We start from the raw sequence: 18,956 nt of genomic DNA, 5'->3' as shown, positions 1-18,956 counted from the left end.
TTACAGAAAATCTGTTCTGAACTCCTTTAGTTTAATTTGAATATTTGTGGAATTCAGTAGAGAGCCAGCAAGGCTAACCTAGTTATGGAATATGAATTTTAGCCATTGCAAGTCAGGTTCTGGCCAAATTATTTTTCAAATACACATCATCTTTGTTGTAACTATGACTATACAGGTTTGGTTGGGGTTTTTTCCACTTTTGCATGAGATTTGGAGGCTCTGTCTGTACAAAGACTTGCACATATGTTTGACCTAAACCTCCATGGAGTAGCCCACTCCCTCCCTCCCGCATCCCAATTTTAATTAGATTCCTTGATTTCAGGATGTGCAAGGTATAAGGTTAGGCAGCTCAGGGATACTTTGAGGCATTCTGGTCTGTCATCTGTACAATGGTGTGGGAGTCCTCTGCATATATCCACAGCAGCAAGAAAACAGCTGGACTATTGCTGTAACAGTTTTGTGGGAAGGAGATATAAAGGGGAACAGCAGAAGGAAGAGTATCTTGGAAAATATCTCAGTGTAATGTGAGGGTGTGAGGTGGGAAGGTAGAGAAGCAGGCATTAATCTACTGTTTAAAATCTGCTGTATGTGCTTTGTAATCACTGTGAGTTACTCAGAAAAAAAACCTCCTTGCTTGGCCTAAGGCTCTGAATATCCTCACTCACAGTTCTATGGCTTGTTCACTAGCTTCTCTGTTTGATTCTGTATTTTTAATAAGAAAATTAATCCTTTCCAAATTTTAATATTGGCAAGCTACTCTTTGGTATGCTTCTTACCCAGAGGAGGTTGCTCAGAGTTATGCTGCGGTCTCTTTTATTTACTCCTAATATGTAGTTGCTTCTTGTCAACCATTAATAAACATTTTACTGTCTGGTTTTCTTCACCTACTAAAATCTTACCTATATAGATCCAAAGGTGTCTTGCAGCTGCAGAGTCCCCTTCCTCCCCCTCACTCTGTGACCTAACCTGTCCTTGCTCTAGAGATTATAGTAAGTATTACAATATCCCATTGATTTTTGACACTCCCTCATTCTTCAGAAATACCCATTACGTCAAGTTCTCCACTGTCATACATTCTGCTTTCACCTGTTATTATTTTTAAGCTTGTGGTATGTAGACATTGACAGCATTTATTTTTGGCCATCTACCTATTTTTAAACAACTCCTCTGCCTAGCTCCCTACTTCAGAATATACCACTATGAGTTCAGGTTAGTTATCCTTCAAGGTCATCCATCATCCCGGTTCCTATCTTTTAGACCTGGATACACAGTCAACCTGCTGATGGGGGAAAAATAAGGTATATGGAAATGCAGGCAGTCTTTTACCCAAAGACCTGACTACCCACATCCTACGCAGTGCAGACAATGCGCTGCCTGATCCTGCACGGTGTGATGAGGTCAGAGCTGTGTGGCTGCAAACCCCTTTCCATAATTAGATCAGGGCTGCATTTTCCCTTGGAAATGCCTCTTCTTTATCATCAAGACATTTCAAAGCTCACTTCTATTTTTTTCTTTTCTTTTTTTTAAAGCAGCGGGACAGCTGATTTTTCCTAGCAATTTTTTCTCTGTCACGAAAATGATAATGAAAAACAATTTCTACTTTGAATTTTTTTCAGCTGTTCCATTACTGATCTTTCCATTGGCTCATTGGAAACTGTGACAGAGGGTTTGATTCTTTTCTGTGAAAAGAACATGGGAAAACCTTGTTAGGCTTTTTGCAGAAAAAGAACAATTTTTCTTTTATCCAGCATTTTGCTTGCAATTTTGTATAACATTTCTTTGAAAATACAGTCCCAGTTTCCTTTCAAATTTCTTTATTCTGTTCTGCTACTGAAAAGGCTGCAGATGGAAGGGAGGAACTAGGAACTCCCCATGTCAATCAGCTCTATTCATTCAATGGCTGTATTTATTAGTTTCATTAAAAACATATTGAGCAGTCCTGGTTCCTCAGTTCTGCACGCCTACACAATCCTGACTGCCTTGCCGTCCCCCTGTCAGTTAGTGCTCTATCCTGAGGCCTCTCTCAGCTTGAGATTCCACATGAAATATGAATCCTAGACGATATCATATGTTTTTATGTCTTGGTGGAAAGATTTCACACAGCTTGATGGGTGGGAAGGGGGCTGGGGGTGGTTAGATGAGAAAAAAGAAGTGCTCGAGGTAGACTGATAATTAACTTTTTTTTTTTAAGAGAAACAGAAAGTAAAGGTCTGTGTAAAGCTTGGAAAATATCATCTCCATTGTTACTGTCATTTGGTAATCTGTGTCATGAATGTATGTGTAACATCTGACCAGTGTATTAGTCATAAACTATGGTTTTGTAGGAAATATGGTACACTGGGCTCTCATCCTACAATGGAGCAGTTCTTAGAGAAGACTGTTAATTTGCTACATTATTAATACCAAGGCATGTATTGGTCCCTTGCAGAAAGTGTTACGCTCTCTATATGTCTCCTCCTGTTCTTATTAAAATCAGAACTATGTGGAAGAGCAGAAACATGGCAGGGGTCTGCTCCTTTTGGGGCCAAAAGAATGGGTGCTGACAGAAATATTATAATTAGATTGGCTGTCTTTTAGCATTTCTGTTGGTGGGGGGTTTTTTTGGTTTGGTTTTTTTTTTTTAAAATCTATTTTATTGTATGACAAAATAAAAAAGTTTGGCATGAATCAAAAAATCTCCATACTCAGGACTGAGAATTAAGGTTGCAGTCAAACTCTATTTAAGTTGAAAACCTGCCTAGTAGCTTTAATTGTCTTTAGGTCAGATATCAGGCTAGGGTTAACTTTTAAGAAAAAGGAATTTTTTTCTGTATTCAGCCCTGAAGAGTGATCCATAAAAATCTATCTGCTCTTTGGAGCTTAATATCTTCCTCTCTTTCGAGATGATCTCTCTTTCCAAAAACATTAGATTGAATAACAGCTACCTAAATACCCTAATTTCCTTTTTCCTCCCCTATATATCTATGGACCATGAACTTCAACACCTGCACCCTACAATTCTCCAAGAAAGGAAGAGACTGGAGTATGCACTGACGCTCTCAAGAACTCGCAAGGATATAAAGCATACAACCTCTTCCATACGTATCTTTTTTTTTTTTCCTAAGCAGGTCACAGCATATTAGAACTGGTCTCAGGGTTTCTTACAGAACCGTGGTACATTTTGCAGTAGAGATTCAGGGATACAGCAAAATAAAAAATCTGCTTACTACCAAACAAAAAATATTCTTAGCAGTTACTTCCCCCCCTCAAAACATTTGATCCTCACAGTCACCCTTGACAAGGAATTCTTAGTATTGCTTCCAGTTTCCAGATGAGAGAGTAAAGGTGCGCTGGCATCAGAAAATATGTATCATCAGTATCACACAGCATACACCAGTATGGCCTCAGCCAAGACCCAAATACATATGCTCCCTTAAATTTACATGTCTGTGTGTGAAAAGAAACAGGTCCTACTGAGATGGAGAACTCATCCAGTGCATGCCTGGCCCTTCCCAGAATACACACAGCCACTGCATGATGCATCACACAAACCAATAAAGAATACAATAGAGAACACAAGGCGGGGAAGCAGGAGAACCATGGTAACGCAGTATTTTAACCTACTGTATTTGAACATCATGGTATTGCCACTGAAGCTATCACTTCATGGTTTGGCAGTCAACAAGGAGAAGTTGGTGTTTAACAGGTTATAACTTGATTGAAGGCAATATTAACCAGGAACAACATAGTGTTATAAACAGATTAGCAGACAGGTGAGACTAGAGAAGTTAGTTTGGGGCCTCTGTCTCTTGGGAATCTTATAATCATCTCATTAATGCAGGCACCTCTGTCCGGTAGAGGAATGCGATCATTCAGTAAAGATATTTAGGCATTGAATTCCCCTATGATTTGGACCAAAGTGACAGGTTTATAGTGTCACAGGAGCATCTGGTCTGGCAGACAAGGTCTCTTAACACCATACTAATATTACATTCAGAAGAGCTTTGTTCCTCTCCTCCTCTCCCATCATCGAAGTATAGGGGTGAGGGTAGCAGAATGTTCTTAAGGATTGTGTTACAGTACCACCAGGAAGTTCAGGAGGGAACAGGAGAACTTGAATATGCCTAACTACATGTGTGTATACACATGTATAAACACATACACATGTGTGTGGGACAACACATAAACCTGTAATCATGCTGATGGTGATTACCTGCTCACTCTGACAGTTGCCAGCACACAAAATAGATGTTAGTCTGGTTCTTAATAGATGTGTATCCACCTCCACAGCTGGCAATGCTTGGCACAGCTAAAGGCAGTTAGGCTCAATAAGCCTTGAATTTAAGTGGTGCAAAGACTGTTTTAGTCCTCCATTTCAAATAGTTCTTTTGGGTCAGGTGTGAGGCACATGGCATGTGAAAGAAGAATCATAAACTTCCTTGATTTATCTAGTATTTTCACCAGCTGTAATTTTTCCCCAAACAAAGCAAAACCAAAACCATCATGAGCAGAAAGTGGTTTTGGCATCAAACTGTTCTTTTTTTCAGTCCTATCACACTGTAAGATAACTGGCACCATAATCAGACAAATAAAAATTATGGAGTTGTCTGAGGGTCATATCCTTCTACTGGAATCATGGATTTTTCTGAAACTATTTAGAAATTATTTTCAGAAAAATAAACACACAGAGTAATGAAGTCAATTCGTGCCTTAGAGAAACTGGTTGCTGTACTTATAACAAAGGGTATTGTAACCAACAGCTACAGTTACATGGATTTGGTTTTGGTCGAGGAGAGATGCTTCTCCCAGCTTAGTGTCAAAGTCAACTCAAATCCTCTGCAGACTAGGCTGTAAATTCCTAGAGTCTGGACTTGGCACAGAATTCAGTATTAACAAATGATAGTTCAAACCATCTTCCTCGGGCTTGGCTACTGTCAGTATAAAACCCTCTCCCCACTGCTTATTGTTAATGTTTGAACTTCTATTAAGTGGACCATCTCTACTCTCATGGAAAAAGGTAAACCAGCATCAGCCTTTCATAGCAGAATCACCCAGGCAAAATGTGTTACGCAGATATTAACACCTGGCTGTGTGTGTGCTAAAGCCACGGAGCAAGGGAATTCCGTAGGCATACTATACTTGTGCTATATAGGAACATACAGAGGAAAAAGGGGTGAACATCACTAAAACTGAGCCAATATGAGATGATTATATTTAGTTAAATTTACCTAAAAAACCTGCTGTAGTATAGGCACAATCTGGCACTTCCAAATCCTAGTACAGTTCCTCGCCATACAGCTCCACTAACATCTTGGTCTATTAAAAACCACCCTTGAGTTGAGGTTTTCTTTTCATGTTTTGTCTTTAGTGTCCTTTTTCATCTTTTTCTCTTCTGTAAAAAAATAAATCAAGAAGGCATTTAAATCTGAGTGTATATTTCTCTATTAAATTGACACAAACATACAGGCAATTTTCTCAGAGTTTTTGGGTATTTTTCATCTGTTCAAGCCAATTCCAAGCAAGTCGTTCCCTGTGTGGAAATGGGGCCCTTCTGAAGAGTGAGGCATGAGTGGCCAAAACCCTTTTGACACAGTGACTTGCTCCCAGTGATTTCTGATTAATTAGGGGCACATTCTCCCCTTGGTATGTGTACAGTGTAATTCCCACTAGCACCAAAGGCAAAACTGCCCTCTCTAAGTTTTTCAGGCAGCAACTACTCAGGGGCTGGTCTTTTGTTCAGGGGCTGAACAAAATTGCTCAGCCTGTGGGTGTTTTTTTCTCCTGCCCACTGTGGTAGGCTAGCTTCCTTCCAGAACACATCCTCACCTCCCACTGCCCAGTACCACCAAGCACATGCAGCAGCAGGGAAAGGAGGATGCCTGCCCAGCCTGGCAGCCATCCTGGCTACTGCTGGCACAGCCGCCATCTTGAAGCTTCTGTGCCACAGCGGACATCTCAGGCACCAAGCCGGAGCAGCCTGGCTGCCAGGGACTGTGTGCAGAGAGCAGCACAGCTACCTTCTCACCCCACAGATCAATTAATTGATCAATTAATTCATCTGTGTTGGGAGCTGTGTCACCACAATCAGTGACACAGCTCCCATGAGCCCTCACAGAGAGCTGAAAGAGCCCAACAGCAGCTGTTGGAGGGAATGGCGCTGTGTGGGAGTGCTGGCGGCGTTCTACAGACAAGTAAACGCACTTGGGGCTTTCTCTGGCCCTGAGGCTGCCTGGCTCAGCATGGCTCATGTCTTATACCACCAAAATCTCTTACCTTTCCCCACATGATCTCTCAAACCAGTGCCCATGTCTGGGCTGCCTTTGGGTACGTAGTAGCCCTGAGCCATACCCAGGGAGTGTTGTGGGGGTGTCTGACGTGGCCATACCAGCAATTTAACCGTACGGACAACTGGGCTGTGGCCTTGTTGGGTTTACTAGTGAAAATGCGACCTGGGGATGCCTAAGTGGCTGGTTTTCATCTGTGCCATGGCCCAGGAGGGCAGACATTACAAATGCTGAGAGAAAAGCACATGAGGGGTTAATAGCAATTCCCACCATGACAAACATTTCAAATGGCAGTATTTTAATAATTGTTTGGTAACCAGCACTGTGAAGAGAAAACCCTCATGGCTCAGCAGAAAGCCTGGCCAGCTTTGCCAGTGAAAGGGACCCCTAAACAGTGAAGTATGGGGAGGGGACAGAAAGGTGACAGAATTGCTGTACAGGGAGAGGACAGCATGGCTTCCACCTGCTGGAAAGGACCCACCTGATGGGAAGAGAACATTTCCTCCTGTGCTTCCCTTCAACCTTAATGCTCCTGCTGCCGCTGCTGCCATTTCCAGTTACTCAGGGACATGCCTAACTTTCCTTGTCCTGCTCCTCCATGGCTGGACAGGGTGCACTGAGCAGGGCTGGCACCTGCAGTTGATGCTAAAAGGTGCCTAAAGGGACAGGCTGGCTGCTGCCAGGAGACCTGAGGGGAGAGAGGCGCCATTTTGAGGACCCCTGTCCCTCTCCTCAGGGCCTCAGCCATATAGTAGCCTGAGAGGCTCCCGCCTCAGCCCCTGCCCCTCTGAGGAGCAGCAGACTGTCCTCCAGTGGGCAGGGAACAGCACTTCTCCCCCTCTCTCCTGACTCCTTGGGCTCTGCTGTGCTGTGCTGCAGCCCAGGCACAGCACCTAAACAACTTTTTAGGAATGATGTCTTTGAGCAAGGGGAGGAGTATACTTGACAAGTACATATGTTCCTTGGATGTCCTACCATTGACTTACCACTACATAGTTATATTCTCTGAGGTACACAGTGACCCAGGATCATTGTATTTATTTTTCAGCTGTCAAAAGGGTAAGAGGCTTTTGTTGAAGAGCAGGAAAGTTCCTATTTCTCAAAGATCCTTCCTGAATATACCAAAATACTTTTTAAATGCTATCACTCAACCATATTTCTCTTTACTTAGGGGATTACTACTGGTCCTAGGTTTGCTAACACCAGATAGATTGGATCCTGAGGGGAAGAGTGCCTTCTGATTACTTCAGTAAATAAGAAATAGTAGATAGGGGCCTTGGACCAGAAGGTGTTTGCCTGGATTGGGACTCTGGCTTCTAGTTCACACTCCATATTATCTGGGGAACTCAAGTTGAATTTGAGGTACACCTATGCTGTTCCACCTGTTTGGGATGACGCTTTTGTTCAGTCTGCACCTCCAAAAAGTCCAGCTGAAATCCAGCAGATAGAGGTAAATTTCACTGAGTTTGGAAGAGCCTCCAAAGCCCTGAGGAATTTTAAACTCGAGACTAATTAGGTACAGCACAGCTTCATCTTGCTCGGTATTATTGCCTCTCCATCACTGAACATTAACCGGCCAGAACATAAGCAGATAATGAATCTGAAACCATGTGCAGGGGTACATGAGGAAGGGTCTCTGAAAATAGGATGTGTCCCTCATGGTTTCAGACAGAAGATATCCAGAAAACTGAAGCCAATGGACAAACCAAGGACACAGAAGGCCCCTAGAAGCAATAATTCCAATAACCCTCGCCAGCTCTCAGCACCACAGAGGTACATGAGGAGGCACATGAGCTCTCAGTCAGGAGACATGGCTTGCGACTGGGCTTCTGGAAAGACTTCCAGCCAGGTTGTCAGAAATTGTTCATGAAAAACTGTTTATTTCATATCAAAACTGATTGACATATTTAAAAAATAATTAAACCCAGAATATTACAAATATTTGTAAAAAAAAAGCACTAAAATTGCATAATTCTGGTGGCAAACCCTCACTTTCATTCACTTTTAATTCTGCTCTCATTATTTACTCTCACCAGGAAAAGGTGAGGTAAAGCCAAAAATAAAAAAAAAAGGGGGGGGAGAAAAATCTACATTTTTAAGTTTCATAGGAATCTTTTTTCTTTTTTTTCAGCTCAGATAGATAGCTTGGAAAACAAGATACTTGAGGAACCAAATGTATCTAGCAACCTCCTCTGTTAGAGTAAGCTGACCACCAGACAGACACACATTGCAGAGTCATGCCTAGACAGTGCTGAGCTCACTCAGCCTCCTTCAGCCTGAGAAAGGGGTAGAGACTCTTTGACCCCTCTGTGTTTCAGCTGAGATGCATTTGAAGGAGAGAACTATGTCTGAAAAGTCATGCAAAGTTTGTGCACAATGAGTTTGCATCAGAGGAGCTTAATAATAGGATGGTAATATGCAATCTAACCCTAGAAGTGAATAAATAATTTTCTTTCCTTAGAGAACTCCACACCCTGGCAGTAGGAGTTGCCCAAGGTGCGTGACTCTGTGCTACCTGAACAATTTCAGAGGGAAGGAGTTCTTTCACAGTATCTCTCTTCCCTGGCCTCCAGCCTGCAGAAGTGTCTGACAGCAATTCCTGCAGACTAATAACCTGCTTGCTTCTAAGAGGAAGCGTACCATAGTAAAGCATTGTATTTTCTGTAAGTTCCTGGAAAACAAACTAGTTATATGTTTACCTGTAATTGATAATCCTCTGTCCAATTCATGACCGCTGAATACAGGCCAAAGAACCAGCTGTGCTGCCCCAAAGTTTCCTTCAAAAAGGTTGCTCCAGAGCTCTCTGAAGTCCCTCTCACAGTTGGAGAGCAGAGGACTAATTTACACTAGAAGTATCTTTGTCTAAGTATACAGGCATATAACTGTCAGAAAGATCAAGGTAGGTGAGATGCTAAAAGCTTCCAGAGGTTTTCAAGGAAGAGAGAAAGTGAAGGAACCTGGACCTTGTCTTTAGGAAAAAGCTATGAAGTCAAAATTCTATTTGCAGAAAGAATTCGGTGTCATACATAACTCCATTCATACCTACATCATACAAATACTTCAATCTACAACAAAGAGACCGGTGTTTTTCAGCCTGTATTTTCACGGTAGGATGTCAAAAACTCTATGAGAATCGCCTGCCTCACTCACTCACGCTCTGCAAGAGTGACACCAAGATACCGCCGCCACATTGAAGCACCCAGAGCACTGCGCGGTTTTGACCATTTGCAACACAAGCCCAAAAATTTGACCTGCACTGAGCCCTTTTCCGGTGCTCAAGAGCTGTTTGTTAACATATACCCAGACACTACAAATTATGTTCATTATGACCAAAGCAGCCATGGACATCACTAGAACTATTGTCTTCCAACTTACCATGTGGCTTCCCAGAAATACTTGACATCACCTCAGCTCCTTTTGCATTCAACTCATGCCTTGGAGAGAGCCACCTCTGGATATGCCTCTCTTCATTAACTACAGAGGGATTATAAATGAGTAGGTTAGAATGGTCATCTGTCGTCTAGATGCAGATGTCGGGAGGGGAATCCTACCTAATGACATAAACAGTCCTAGCAGGTTTCCCAACATGGCAAGTGAGGCATGTCGTCCCAGAAATGAAAGCTAGCAAGCTTGCATCAGGTGAGCCCTACAGGATGTTCCTATGCAGTGGCCACTGAGGTTGCTGCAGTGTGTGGGCAAAAGACAGCAGAAACCTAACAGGATACCAGCCTAACTTGAAAAAGTAATTTCATTTTATGCCATGACACTGCAAAGTAATTGTGCTCAGAATGACTGTTTTTACTGCCTAAATACATTTTTAGTACTCGAGCATCCAGGTGGATTCAATTGTGCTTGCAAATTTGCAGACATTAAAGTGGGAGACTAAATGACTGAGGCGGGGGGAAAGAGAATACTGCACTCCTGCAAGACAGCCTGATCCACAGACGAGAGCATAGCACTAGCGCTCAGGAGCCTCAAAGTCTAGTCCTATTTTGACCACTGACTGATTAATGTTTTAAAGCTAGGCATGGAAAATGCAATGCAAGTATTCTCTGTGTCTTTTACAAAAATAATACTGGATGAAATCTTCAACCAGTATACAATGTCAAATAACAGAAGTCACTGACTCCAACAGAAGCAACAAGCCAGATGGAAATCTGGTCAGCTTTTAAGAATAAGAACTTACTTCTTGAGCATCTTTCCCAAAAGCAACATGTGATACAGCATGAATATAAGCAACACTTGAACTGTTATAAAATACATTAAAAAAAAAAGAAATTATTTAAATCAAAAAATGTGATTCTGATAAGCTAAAGCATACTTAGAAGTTATATATTTTATGTCAGTAACTGTTTACAGACCCACAGCCTTAACTGATATTCAAAAGCCATTTCACTGTTCACAGAAGTTTTCATAAAGAAATAATATACAAGGCACACTAAACACTGTCGGGCCAAACACATTCTACTGTTTATTACACATATTACATTCTTAAATAAAAATGCGTCACATAACATTTTTGCATAGATATCTTACAATATACCAATTTAAAAAAGAATTATGAAACAGACCAGTAACAAAAATAAATTTTTTCTTCATTAATAATTTTGTAACATTAACATACCACCATCATATAATACAAATAATATTTTTAAATCTTAAGACTTTTTGTACAGCAAAAAAACTGACAAAGTAATATATTTATATATATATATATAAAAAGCTTAAAAAAAATAAAATGTCAAAAAAAGGCAGAACTGAGGGCTACAAGATTGGGTACTTCTGTGATACATTAGAAATACCAGAGTAGGCCTGAGAGAACGTGACCGAGGGCATCTCCAAAATGCACTTGTCAGACACATCTGGTAAAAGAAAAATTATAGTGCAAAATGAAAGTCCTTCAAGCAATGTTGTTGGTTTTTTGTTTTTTTGTTTTTTTTTTTAAATAGGGAGCATTCATACTTCTTTTTGTTGTTGCTAAAAAAAAAAAAATTCCCCAAACAAAAATCTAATGTGTAGTAGAGAGCAAGAAAGGTTTCAAAGGACAAGAAAGAAAACAGGCCACTTTTTGCAAAGCAAGAAAAAAAATCTCAGCCTGCATTATTATTTTTTTCAGCTAGATGAGCAGACATGCTAAACTAAGGCCTTGTTTCTAAGAGAAAAGCTGTCACGGTTTATATGCAGTGATTTCAAACCCAGGTACTTAAATTGGTGCAAAAACCTTCCTGTAGAGGTATCTTAATTGGTTGAAGCATTTCTTACACTTCAGCTTAACTGCAAAGGACGCCAACGCAAACTCAGTCCAGGCAATCAAGTAATAGGTGCAGCTACAAAGTGATTTTAACTAAACCAGTATTTTAACGCAGGGCAACTTCCCTGGTAGAGACATGGCCTTGGTAACAAAATAGTGTTTAAACCAGTGTTCTGATCTACTTCCAGAATCTGACAGGCCTGGGGTTTAAAATACAGAGCGACAGATAAAATGTATGTTGCAAAACATAAAGATCAGCCCTTCAGCCATCAGGCCTTCCAGGGACTGGGTGCTAGCTTTTCATTTCCCCGAGAGCCCAACAATAAAGGCTAAAATGGTCACCTTTCTGTCCATTCTAGTTCACTTTTAGTGTGTACATGCTAAGCCCTTGTCCCCCTCCCTTCCCACCTCCCCTCCCAATTCCTAAATTTGCAGCCTACTCATTCACAGTACACAGCAACATGTATTTCCCAGCATTGTTGAAAACTTTCCTACAGAAGCTGACATGATTCCTAAAATGCAGTGGCAACAGCAAGTGCCCTCCCTAAATCAAAGCAATAGGCACGGTTGGCTACTACAAACTATAAGTCAGTAGCTCAGCTTCCTCTTCTGTGTAGGTATATAAGGTATACTGTTGTACATCCATACCCACACAGAGACAGGGTGGAGAACCTGTTTTCTGGCAGTATATAGAAGTTAGGACCAAAGCACTTTAAAAAAATTATCAAAGCTTTCACTTTGAAAATCGCTAAGAGTTCCAATTTTAATTATTACACCAAAAATGCCATTAAGAAGCATTAAGGAAAACTATAAAACCCTGTTTGAAAAATGACACCTGCATTTGAAAGTTTTCAGGTAGGGAAACCCATTCTTGAGGTGATAAAGGCAGCCTACCCCCTCATCTCCACATTTTTATGTATATAATTTATATATACAACTAGATCATTATATATATAACTTATATAGCACATGCATGTCTTGGACTTCTTCCTCTAAGGGAGAAGGAAAGTCTCAGCTTTACAAGGCAGAACTTAGTACCTGGTGGGCCAGATCCTACTGTTCTTACGATGCTAAATCTTGCCACTGAAGCCAGTGTAGAGCTGTGGAGGAGAAAGACTGCAGTAGTCATCCCTAAACTATTAACAGAAAGAGACACAAATGTCACAAAAGGAAGAATACCCAAGCTTGATCTGGAAATGATCATTCAGGAAGATGTGGATTTAATGCTAATGAAAGAATGGCAATACTTGTCAATGAGTAGTTGTAAAATCTTGGGAGGAAATAATTTTCATTTTTCAAGACAGAGCTAAATAAAGTTATTGTCAAGTGTTGTTTTTGTTCTTGGTATGAAGGGATCTTTGCAAGTGCAATTCTATCTGAAATCAGAAAAAGTACTTTAAAAGAATGCTGGGTTAGAGGCGTCACCCAGGATATGAAAGCTTAAAAACTGTCTTACTGGATGGAATGACAGGAGGTGCCAAGTCCTGAATGAAATCAAGAATAAAAGCCCTTGATCCACTGGGTGCTGGCCTAGTAACATTAAATTATTTACAAAATTTTCCTCCTTTTTATTTTTTAAATTTAAAGATTTTGACACACATTAAGGGAATAGGCAGAGAAAAGGAAACACTTAAGCAAGTTGGATTTTCATCAGTTCTGTCAAAAGCACCAATTACGACCTCTTTTGTACACAGAAAAACAAACTACGTTAAATAGGAGGAATAACCTTTGTGTTAGAGACTGCTAAAAAGCCCAAATTGTCCAGGGCCAGGTAAAAATGAGGGAGAAAGCCTGATTCTGTAGATATCACAAAGATCATAGATAAGATACACTCAATCACTGCAACTATCATGTTGATCAACTCCATTTTAGCCGTAGACCCTAGTGATTCGTTATCTTTTTACTCCTGAAGTTAAAGCAGTTCCAAAAGCAAGGACCTCAGGGCTCCTCTTGCATTCAGGTTCTTCTTCCCCATCTGTGTTTGGTCAGTGCTTTCAATGTATTACGTGAAAATGTGCTAGCCTAAAAAAGCTGTAAACCCAATTCCATAAATTCAGGAAAACAAGAATGAATGAAAAGAAAAAAAAATTTCAATGTTCACCTTTGTAGAAATATATGTTGTCTTAGATTTCAGGTCCTGGAAACCATTTTTGAGACATCGCATGGGTCTTCCAGGCTAGCAAACTTGTTTCCATAATATTTGGTTGGTCCCTGCGGCTGTGACACATGTCATGGTATGATACTGCATCAAACTGGTTTGTTAAGGGTTTCAGTTTTTTTAAGATTTCTTCCTCTCTAAGCCTCCCTCATGAAGAAGCTTTATAAAGTTTAATAATGATGAAACTATCAGAGCTTGAGAGAAACCCTACAGATCTGTCCTACAGTCTGTTCCACCAGGACAAGACCAGGAAGAACCAGAACCAGTACATTTAATCAGTGAGAGCTCTGAAATGAATCATAAAAACGCAGAAAAATTAATGTTGGAAGGTACCTCTGGAGGTCACCTAATTCAACCCTCTGTTTAAAAAACAGTTTTGTTAAATCAGACTGCTCAGGGCCTTGTCCAAGACATTGAAAGAATCTAGGATTTCAGTCCTTTGTTTCTTTTCTTCATTTGCCAATTTATCCAGGTAATATAATTTTCTAGACTGAGTACTGGCTGTTGAAAAATAACAACTCTGGGATAATGAAAAATACTCTGGACTCTGGAATCCCTTTTTCTGTTAGACCAATCTTTATAAAATACATGTGATATTTTAGGTTGCTCTTTATCTCCTAAGGGAAAAACCAAACAGAACAAAGATACACCGAAGTGTTGTTTTGGTCTAAAAAGTGACTAAAATACAGGATCATGTTTCTTCATATTTGATATAGTATGAGTGAAACTATAATTTTTTTTTAATTTAAGGTCAAACAGCAATGATTATGTTGGAAAAACAGAATTTTATTTGCCAGGCTTCAAGCTGGCAGTATAAAAAGTGTATTTCTATAAGCATATTTTTATACATAGATTCAGCAAATCTGATTAGAAAAATCTTTATACTGGTGCTTCCTAAATGATTTTTCATAAGTCAGTTTTCAAAGTAGAATCTCATAATAGAGTATAGCTTGTCTCAATTAGATAATGGAAAAATCCAGAATAAATAAATTTTATCAACACTGTAACATGAAGTACGTCTTGATTGGAATATTCTGTCTGGTTTTGGTCTCCCCATTACAAGAAAATTATTGACATACTGGAATGAGTCTAGCAGAGACCCACCAAGGAGATCAGGTTCTGGAACACAACATGGATGAAGAGAGGCTGAGAGACATGGTTCAACCTTAGGAAGAAAAGAGTGAGGGTTGATCTTGCCATCTACAAATACCTAACTGAGAGTGTAGAGAAGAAGCCAGATTCTCCTTGGAGGTGCATAAAATGAAAACAAGTTCAAAAACAGAAAATTCCTACTTGACACATGGATTTTTTTTGTTTTGTTTTCCTTTTTACCATAAAGGTGGTCAAATATTGGACCAGCTTGCACAGAGAGGCTGTAGAATTTCCATCCTTGGGGATACTTAAAACTTAGCTGGACATGGTCCTGAGCAACCAGCTCTAGTTGAAATTGGCCAAAACAGCCTCTGGAGGACCCCTTCCCACCTGCATGATTCTATGATTGACTGCTCTGCTTCAAAATATTATTTAGCTATTCACAAAAACTCTATTTGCTTCAGTTGCTTCCTCTAGGTATGCTATTTTATGAGAATTTTGTTTCAATTTGTTCTCATCCTATAGTTCCATGGCCTTGGAAACCACAATCTGACTTTCTTATAATGGCTTCTATTTGCAAATAGGCATAAATCTAGCATGAAGGAAACAAGGTTAAGCTTCTCCTTTCTACAGCTGGGTAACTCAGTCCTCAACTGTTACCAAATCATCTATTTATAGGTTTGCTTTCAAGAACCCTTACAGAGAGGATTAGCCTTTTCTCATTAGTCTGTTTCTACTCATAGTTTACAAATAGAGGACAACTGTACAACTTTAGCAAGGAGACACAGGCCTAAAAAGGATCTAGCTATAACAGATTACACAAGTTTGAAGTGCACAGCTTAAAGTATCTGTGAAGAAACAAAACTTGTCATTCTAAAAAATGAATCCTGGAATGTGTCATTAATTAAGCCTTTCCAAAATGGAGACTCCTACAAAATACCAGCTATGGTTCAAAATTTTAGTAATGACTAAGACACTTGCATATGAGCACCCAAAAACTGAAGTCCACAGATAGACTGAGTACACCATGTATACAGGTGAAAAATATCTCCCTTTGCAAACAGAAGAGATGGTCCCAAAGCCCAAAATTTGGCATCAGAATTCAAGACCTGCTACAAAGAGAGCCTGACGAATCTGAAATCTGGTTAAGTCTCTTAGTCCCTTTTCTCTCTGTTTTTTAGGCTTTTGGATCCATGATTTAGATGTAGGCCTGCGTCTAGAACAAAATAATCAGGCATTTCAGCATGTTTTTTACCATGGGGCCCTTGTTCTGCCATATTTAAATCAGATGTCAACAAGACCATAAATGACAACTGGAAGTAAATAAACAGTCTTGCTTGATTTTTTCCATTTTAAATAGAGTCTGGTACTTAAACTGTCAGTTAATAATTAAGGTTTGTAGACTACTGATAGCACGTCTAAAGGCAGATGTGTTCAGAGGTGAAAAGAGGACATTTATACAGGTTCACAGCCAATGAATATCATAGTGGTGGAGTTGAGAGCACACACTTCAGGACACTACAGTAATGAAATTCTAGGATTCTCTTGTCTTTTTTTAATCTAATGCACTGACTGGATGCTCTACAGTTTCACACAGCTGAGGTTTCAGTTCCCATTAGACATCTGGCAGGATGCTCTATATATTCCAATACAAATTGGATTCTAGGGCCCTCAGTCCCAGTGGAACAGCTGGGTGGAATGGCCATAAAAAGTATGCAAATACAGAAGTAGAGAAATGCAAGATTGTCAGCAAGCAGTGCTCCGCAATTTTTAGATGTATACATATATATATAAAAGCATATATATATACACACATGTAGAGTACGGTTAGTTTTAAATCTTTGGAATAAACTCAATTTTCGTTCTCTCTCTCTTTCTCTCTATCTTTCCATCTTTTCTTTCTTTCACTCTCTCTTGCTCTCTCTCATGCTCTTACCACAAATGTTACATCATTGTCCCTAAAAGATGGTTAGATTTTGGTCCATATTTCATGCCATACGGGCCAGACATCGTATTTCCCACCCTGTCCCCAAAGTGTTCAGTTGACAGTCACAGTGTTTTGTGAAAACTGTGAGGAACAACAGCATCTTTCTAGTAAATCCAATCTCTCACTGGAACCAAAGGTTGCAAAATGCTGAGAATTCAAGTGCCAAGGATCCCGGTGACGGCTCTTAAACATATATAGAGTTTCTTGTTTGTTCTTTTTTCCCCTAAGAGTTCAGTTTTACCTCTCAAAACATAAATTAAGGGAAATATTTAACAGTCAATGAGTCAAAACAGTCAAAGAAGGGCAGTTGGCTAATACAGTATAAAAGAGCAGCAACCATTTGTGGACCACACGCCATTTTGTTTCACTTCTAGACACATCTTGTAGGGATGGTCCCAGAATATACAAAATATACAACCTAATGACCACCTGCCTGCTTGCATAGGCCATTTTTATGGTCCTAAATGCAGTCTTTGGAGTCAGGGCCAGTGCCAAATAGTTTCAAATGCAAGTTATGGTAAGATACATTTTTTGTTTTTCTTTAGTAATGAAGACTTTAATCCACTTTGATAATCAAATTATCAATACGACTGAAGGGTGAGCATGAGACCTCCACTTCTTGACAGTTCACACAGTAGGCCAAAATGGACCTCTAGATTAGTAATACTTTAGACCAATCATTTGGAAAAGCCTCACTGCTGTATGTAAAATCCAGCCCTTCCTTTACCGTTCACACTGTTACATTTTTTCATATAGGAGTGGGCTACAGCATCAACTTGATGAATGAAAAAGGAGGACTTTGATAATTTCTTTAAAAAGGCTAATGCTGAATGAAGCCATTGTACTTGGAAGAGGTTCTCAATTTCCCACTCAGAGACTGGAGTAGGATTTTTGGCTTGGTTTGTTTTTGTGTGTAAGATGCTCAACGAACATTAGCTTTAAATTAAAACATCTGCAGGTGCTCTTTACACAAACAAAAGTCTAATGTTTTAAATTGGTTAATAGAAGAACAGCAAGAAAAAGCAACATAATTCATCTCTAAGTCACTGTGGGTTGTGGCTAACATGCTCACATGATGTGGAAGGAATCCTGTAGTCATGCCTGTGTGGCCAGTCCCAGACCGATATCCAGGTGAAGACAAGGAGTTCTGAAGATCACTTGTTCGTGGAGAAAAGAGAAAAAAATGTTTAAGCTTCCAAATAAGCTTTTAAAGTTTTGTTCAACAAATAATCAAGAAGTCCTAGCTATGGCAATAAGGTGAGGCCTACAGAGATATTAGGTGCTGTTTCTCAGGGGTTTATCCCTTGGCCACTTAGCCATCATGGCAGCAGCTTCCAGAGTCCCTAGTGCATATGTTGTGCAATAGCCAAACCAAAAATTAAAATAAAAACAACCAACAAAAATATAGTCCTCCATGAAGTCTACATAAACTCAGGCCAAAAAGAGGGTATTTGTGTCACAAGCGTCACTCCACAGTCTACTGCCATTAAGGCCACTGGTATTGACTTAAAAGGATCTCAATAGCTCAGTTCTAGGAAGAAGAACCAAAACCAAGACGGGTCAAAGTGTCTGTGAGAAGTCTGACGCACTGAACATTAGGAATTCTCAGACAAAGAACAAATGAACCAAGAGGTTAATTTTGGCTACCAAACTGGGATTTGGTTTTCTAGGTCATTGTTTCCCCCCATCTATTTAAAAAGAAAGTTAGTGCTACAAATATGCAACTTCAAGACGACATATTCTCCTATTGAGTTGCACTGAGAAGCAAGTTAAATAAGCCCCTCCTACTGCCGTCCACCTGCAGGGAAGTCTCCTCCATTTTCTTTGATTTCAAGAACAGGAAACAAATCCAAGAGGGACGAAGTACTGTAAGCAATCGTTCCTTCTCATTGACTTCACCTCTATACCATTTCCTCGCCTGCATCTTCTCCCATCCAGCTGGGGCAAGGCATAAAGAATCAATGTACGTGACGTACATGTATTTGAAGTATAATTGGGTGTATGACAGTGTGAGCGTGTGGTCTCTGTACAGAGGATTACACGTGATCAAGTTCTCTTCTCCTGCAAGGCAGCGTGTTGTAACTTGAGTTCCACCTTCATCTCACAACACTTAGCTCGGGTGACATCCATGCCAAGCTGACTGATATTTAGATGTGTCTCTTCATGTGGAGGGCGAGGTGATCAGACCTGGAAAAACACCTGCAA

At 40.1% G+C, this 18,956-nt stretch overlaps 1 protein-coding gene across 6 annotated transcripts in view; it reads right to left on the bottom strand.

The window, feature by feature from the left end:
• Positions 1-5,354: 5,354 nt before the first annotated feature.
• Positions 5,355-18,956, bottom strand: part of KLF7 (KLF transcription factor 7) — a 70,933-nt gene continuing 57,331 nt past the window's right edge. For 3 of the 6 annotated variants that reach the window (XM_075756391.1, XM_075756392.1, XM_075756390.1), the window contains one exon: positions 11,174-18,950. In XM_075756391.1, coding sequence (XP_075612506.1) covers positions 18,899-18,950 — 52 coding nt within the window. In that variant the 3' untranslated portion in view covers positions 11,174-18,898. Of the gene's footprint in view, positions 5,372-9,638; positions 9,738-11,173; positions 18,951-18,956 lie in introns of those variants that run through there. The other 3 variants (XR_012836053.1, XR_012836052.1, XR_012836054.1) reach the window with 3 other exon arrangements.

Source organism: Balearica regulorum, chromosome 6 (genome assembly GCF_011004875.1).
Source record: "Balearica regulorum gibbericeps isolate bBalReg1 chromosome 6, bBalReg1.pri, whole genome shotgun sequence".
Classification (NCBI taxonomy): Eukaryota; Metazoa; Chordata; class Aves; order Gruiformes; family Gruidae; genus Balearica; species Balearica regulorum.
Note: the sequence above shows the minus strand (reverse complement) of the source record. Positions and strands in the feature narration are given on the sequence as shown.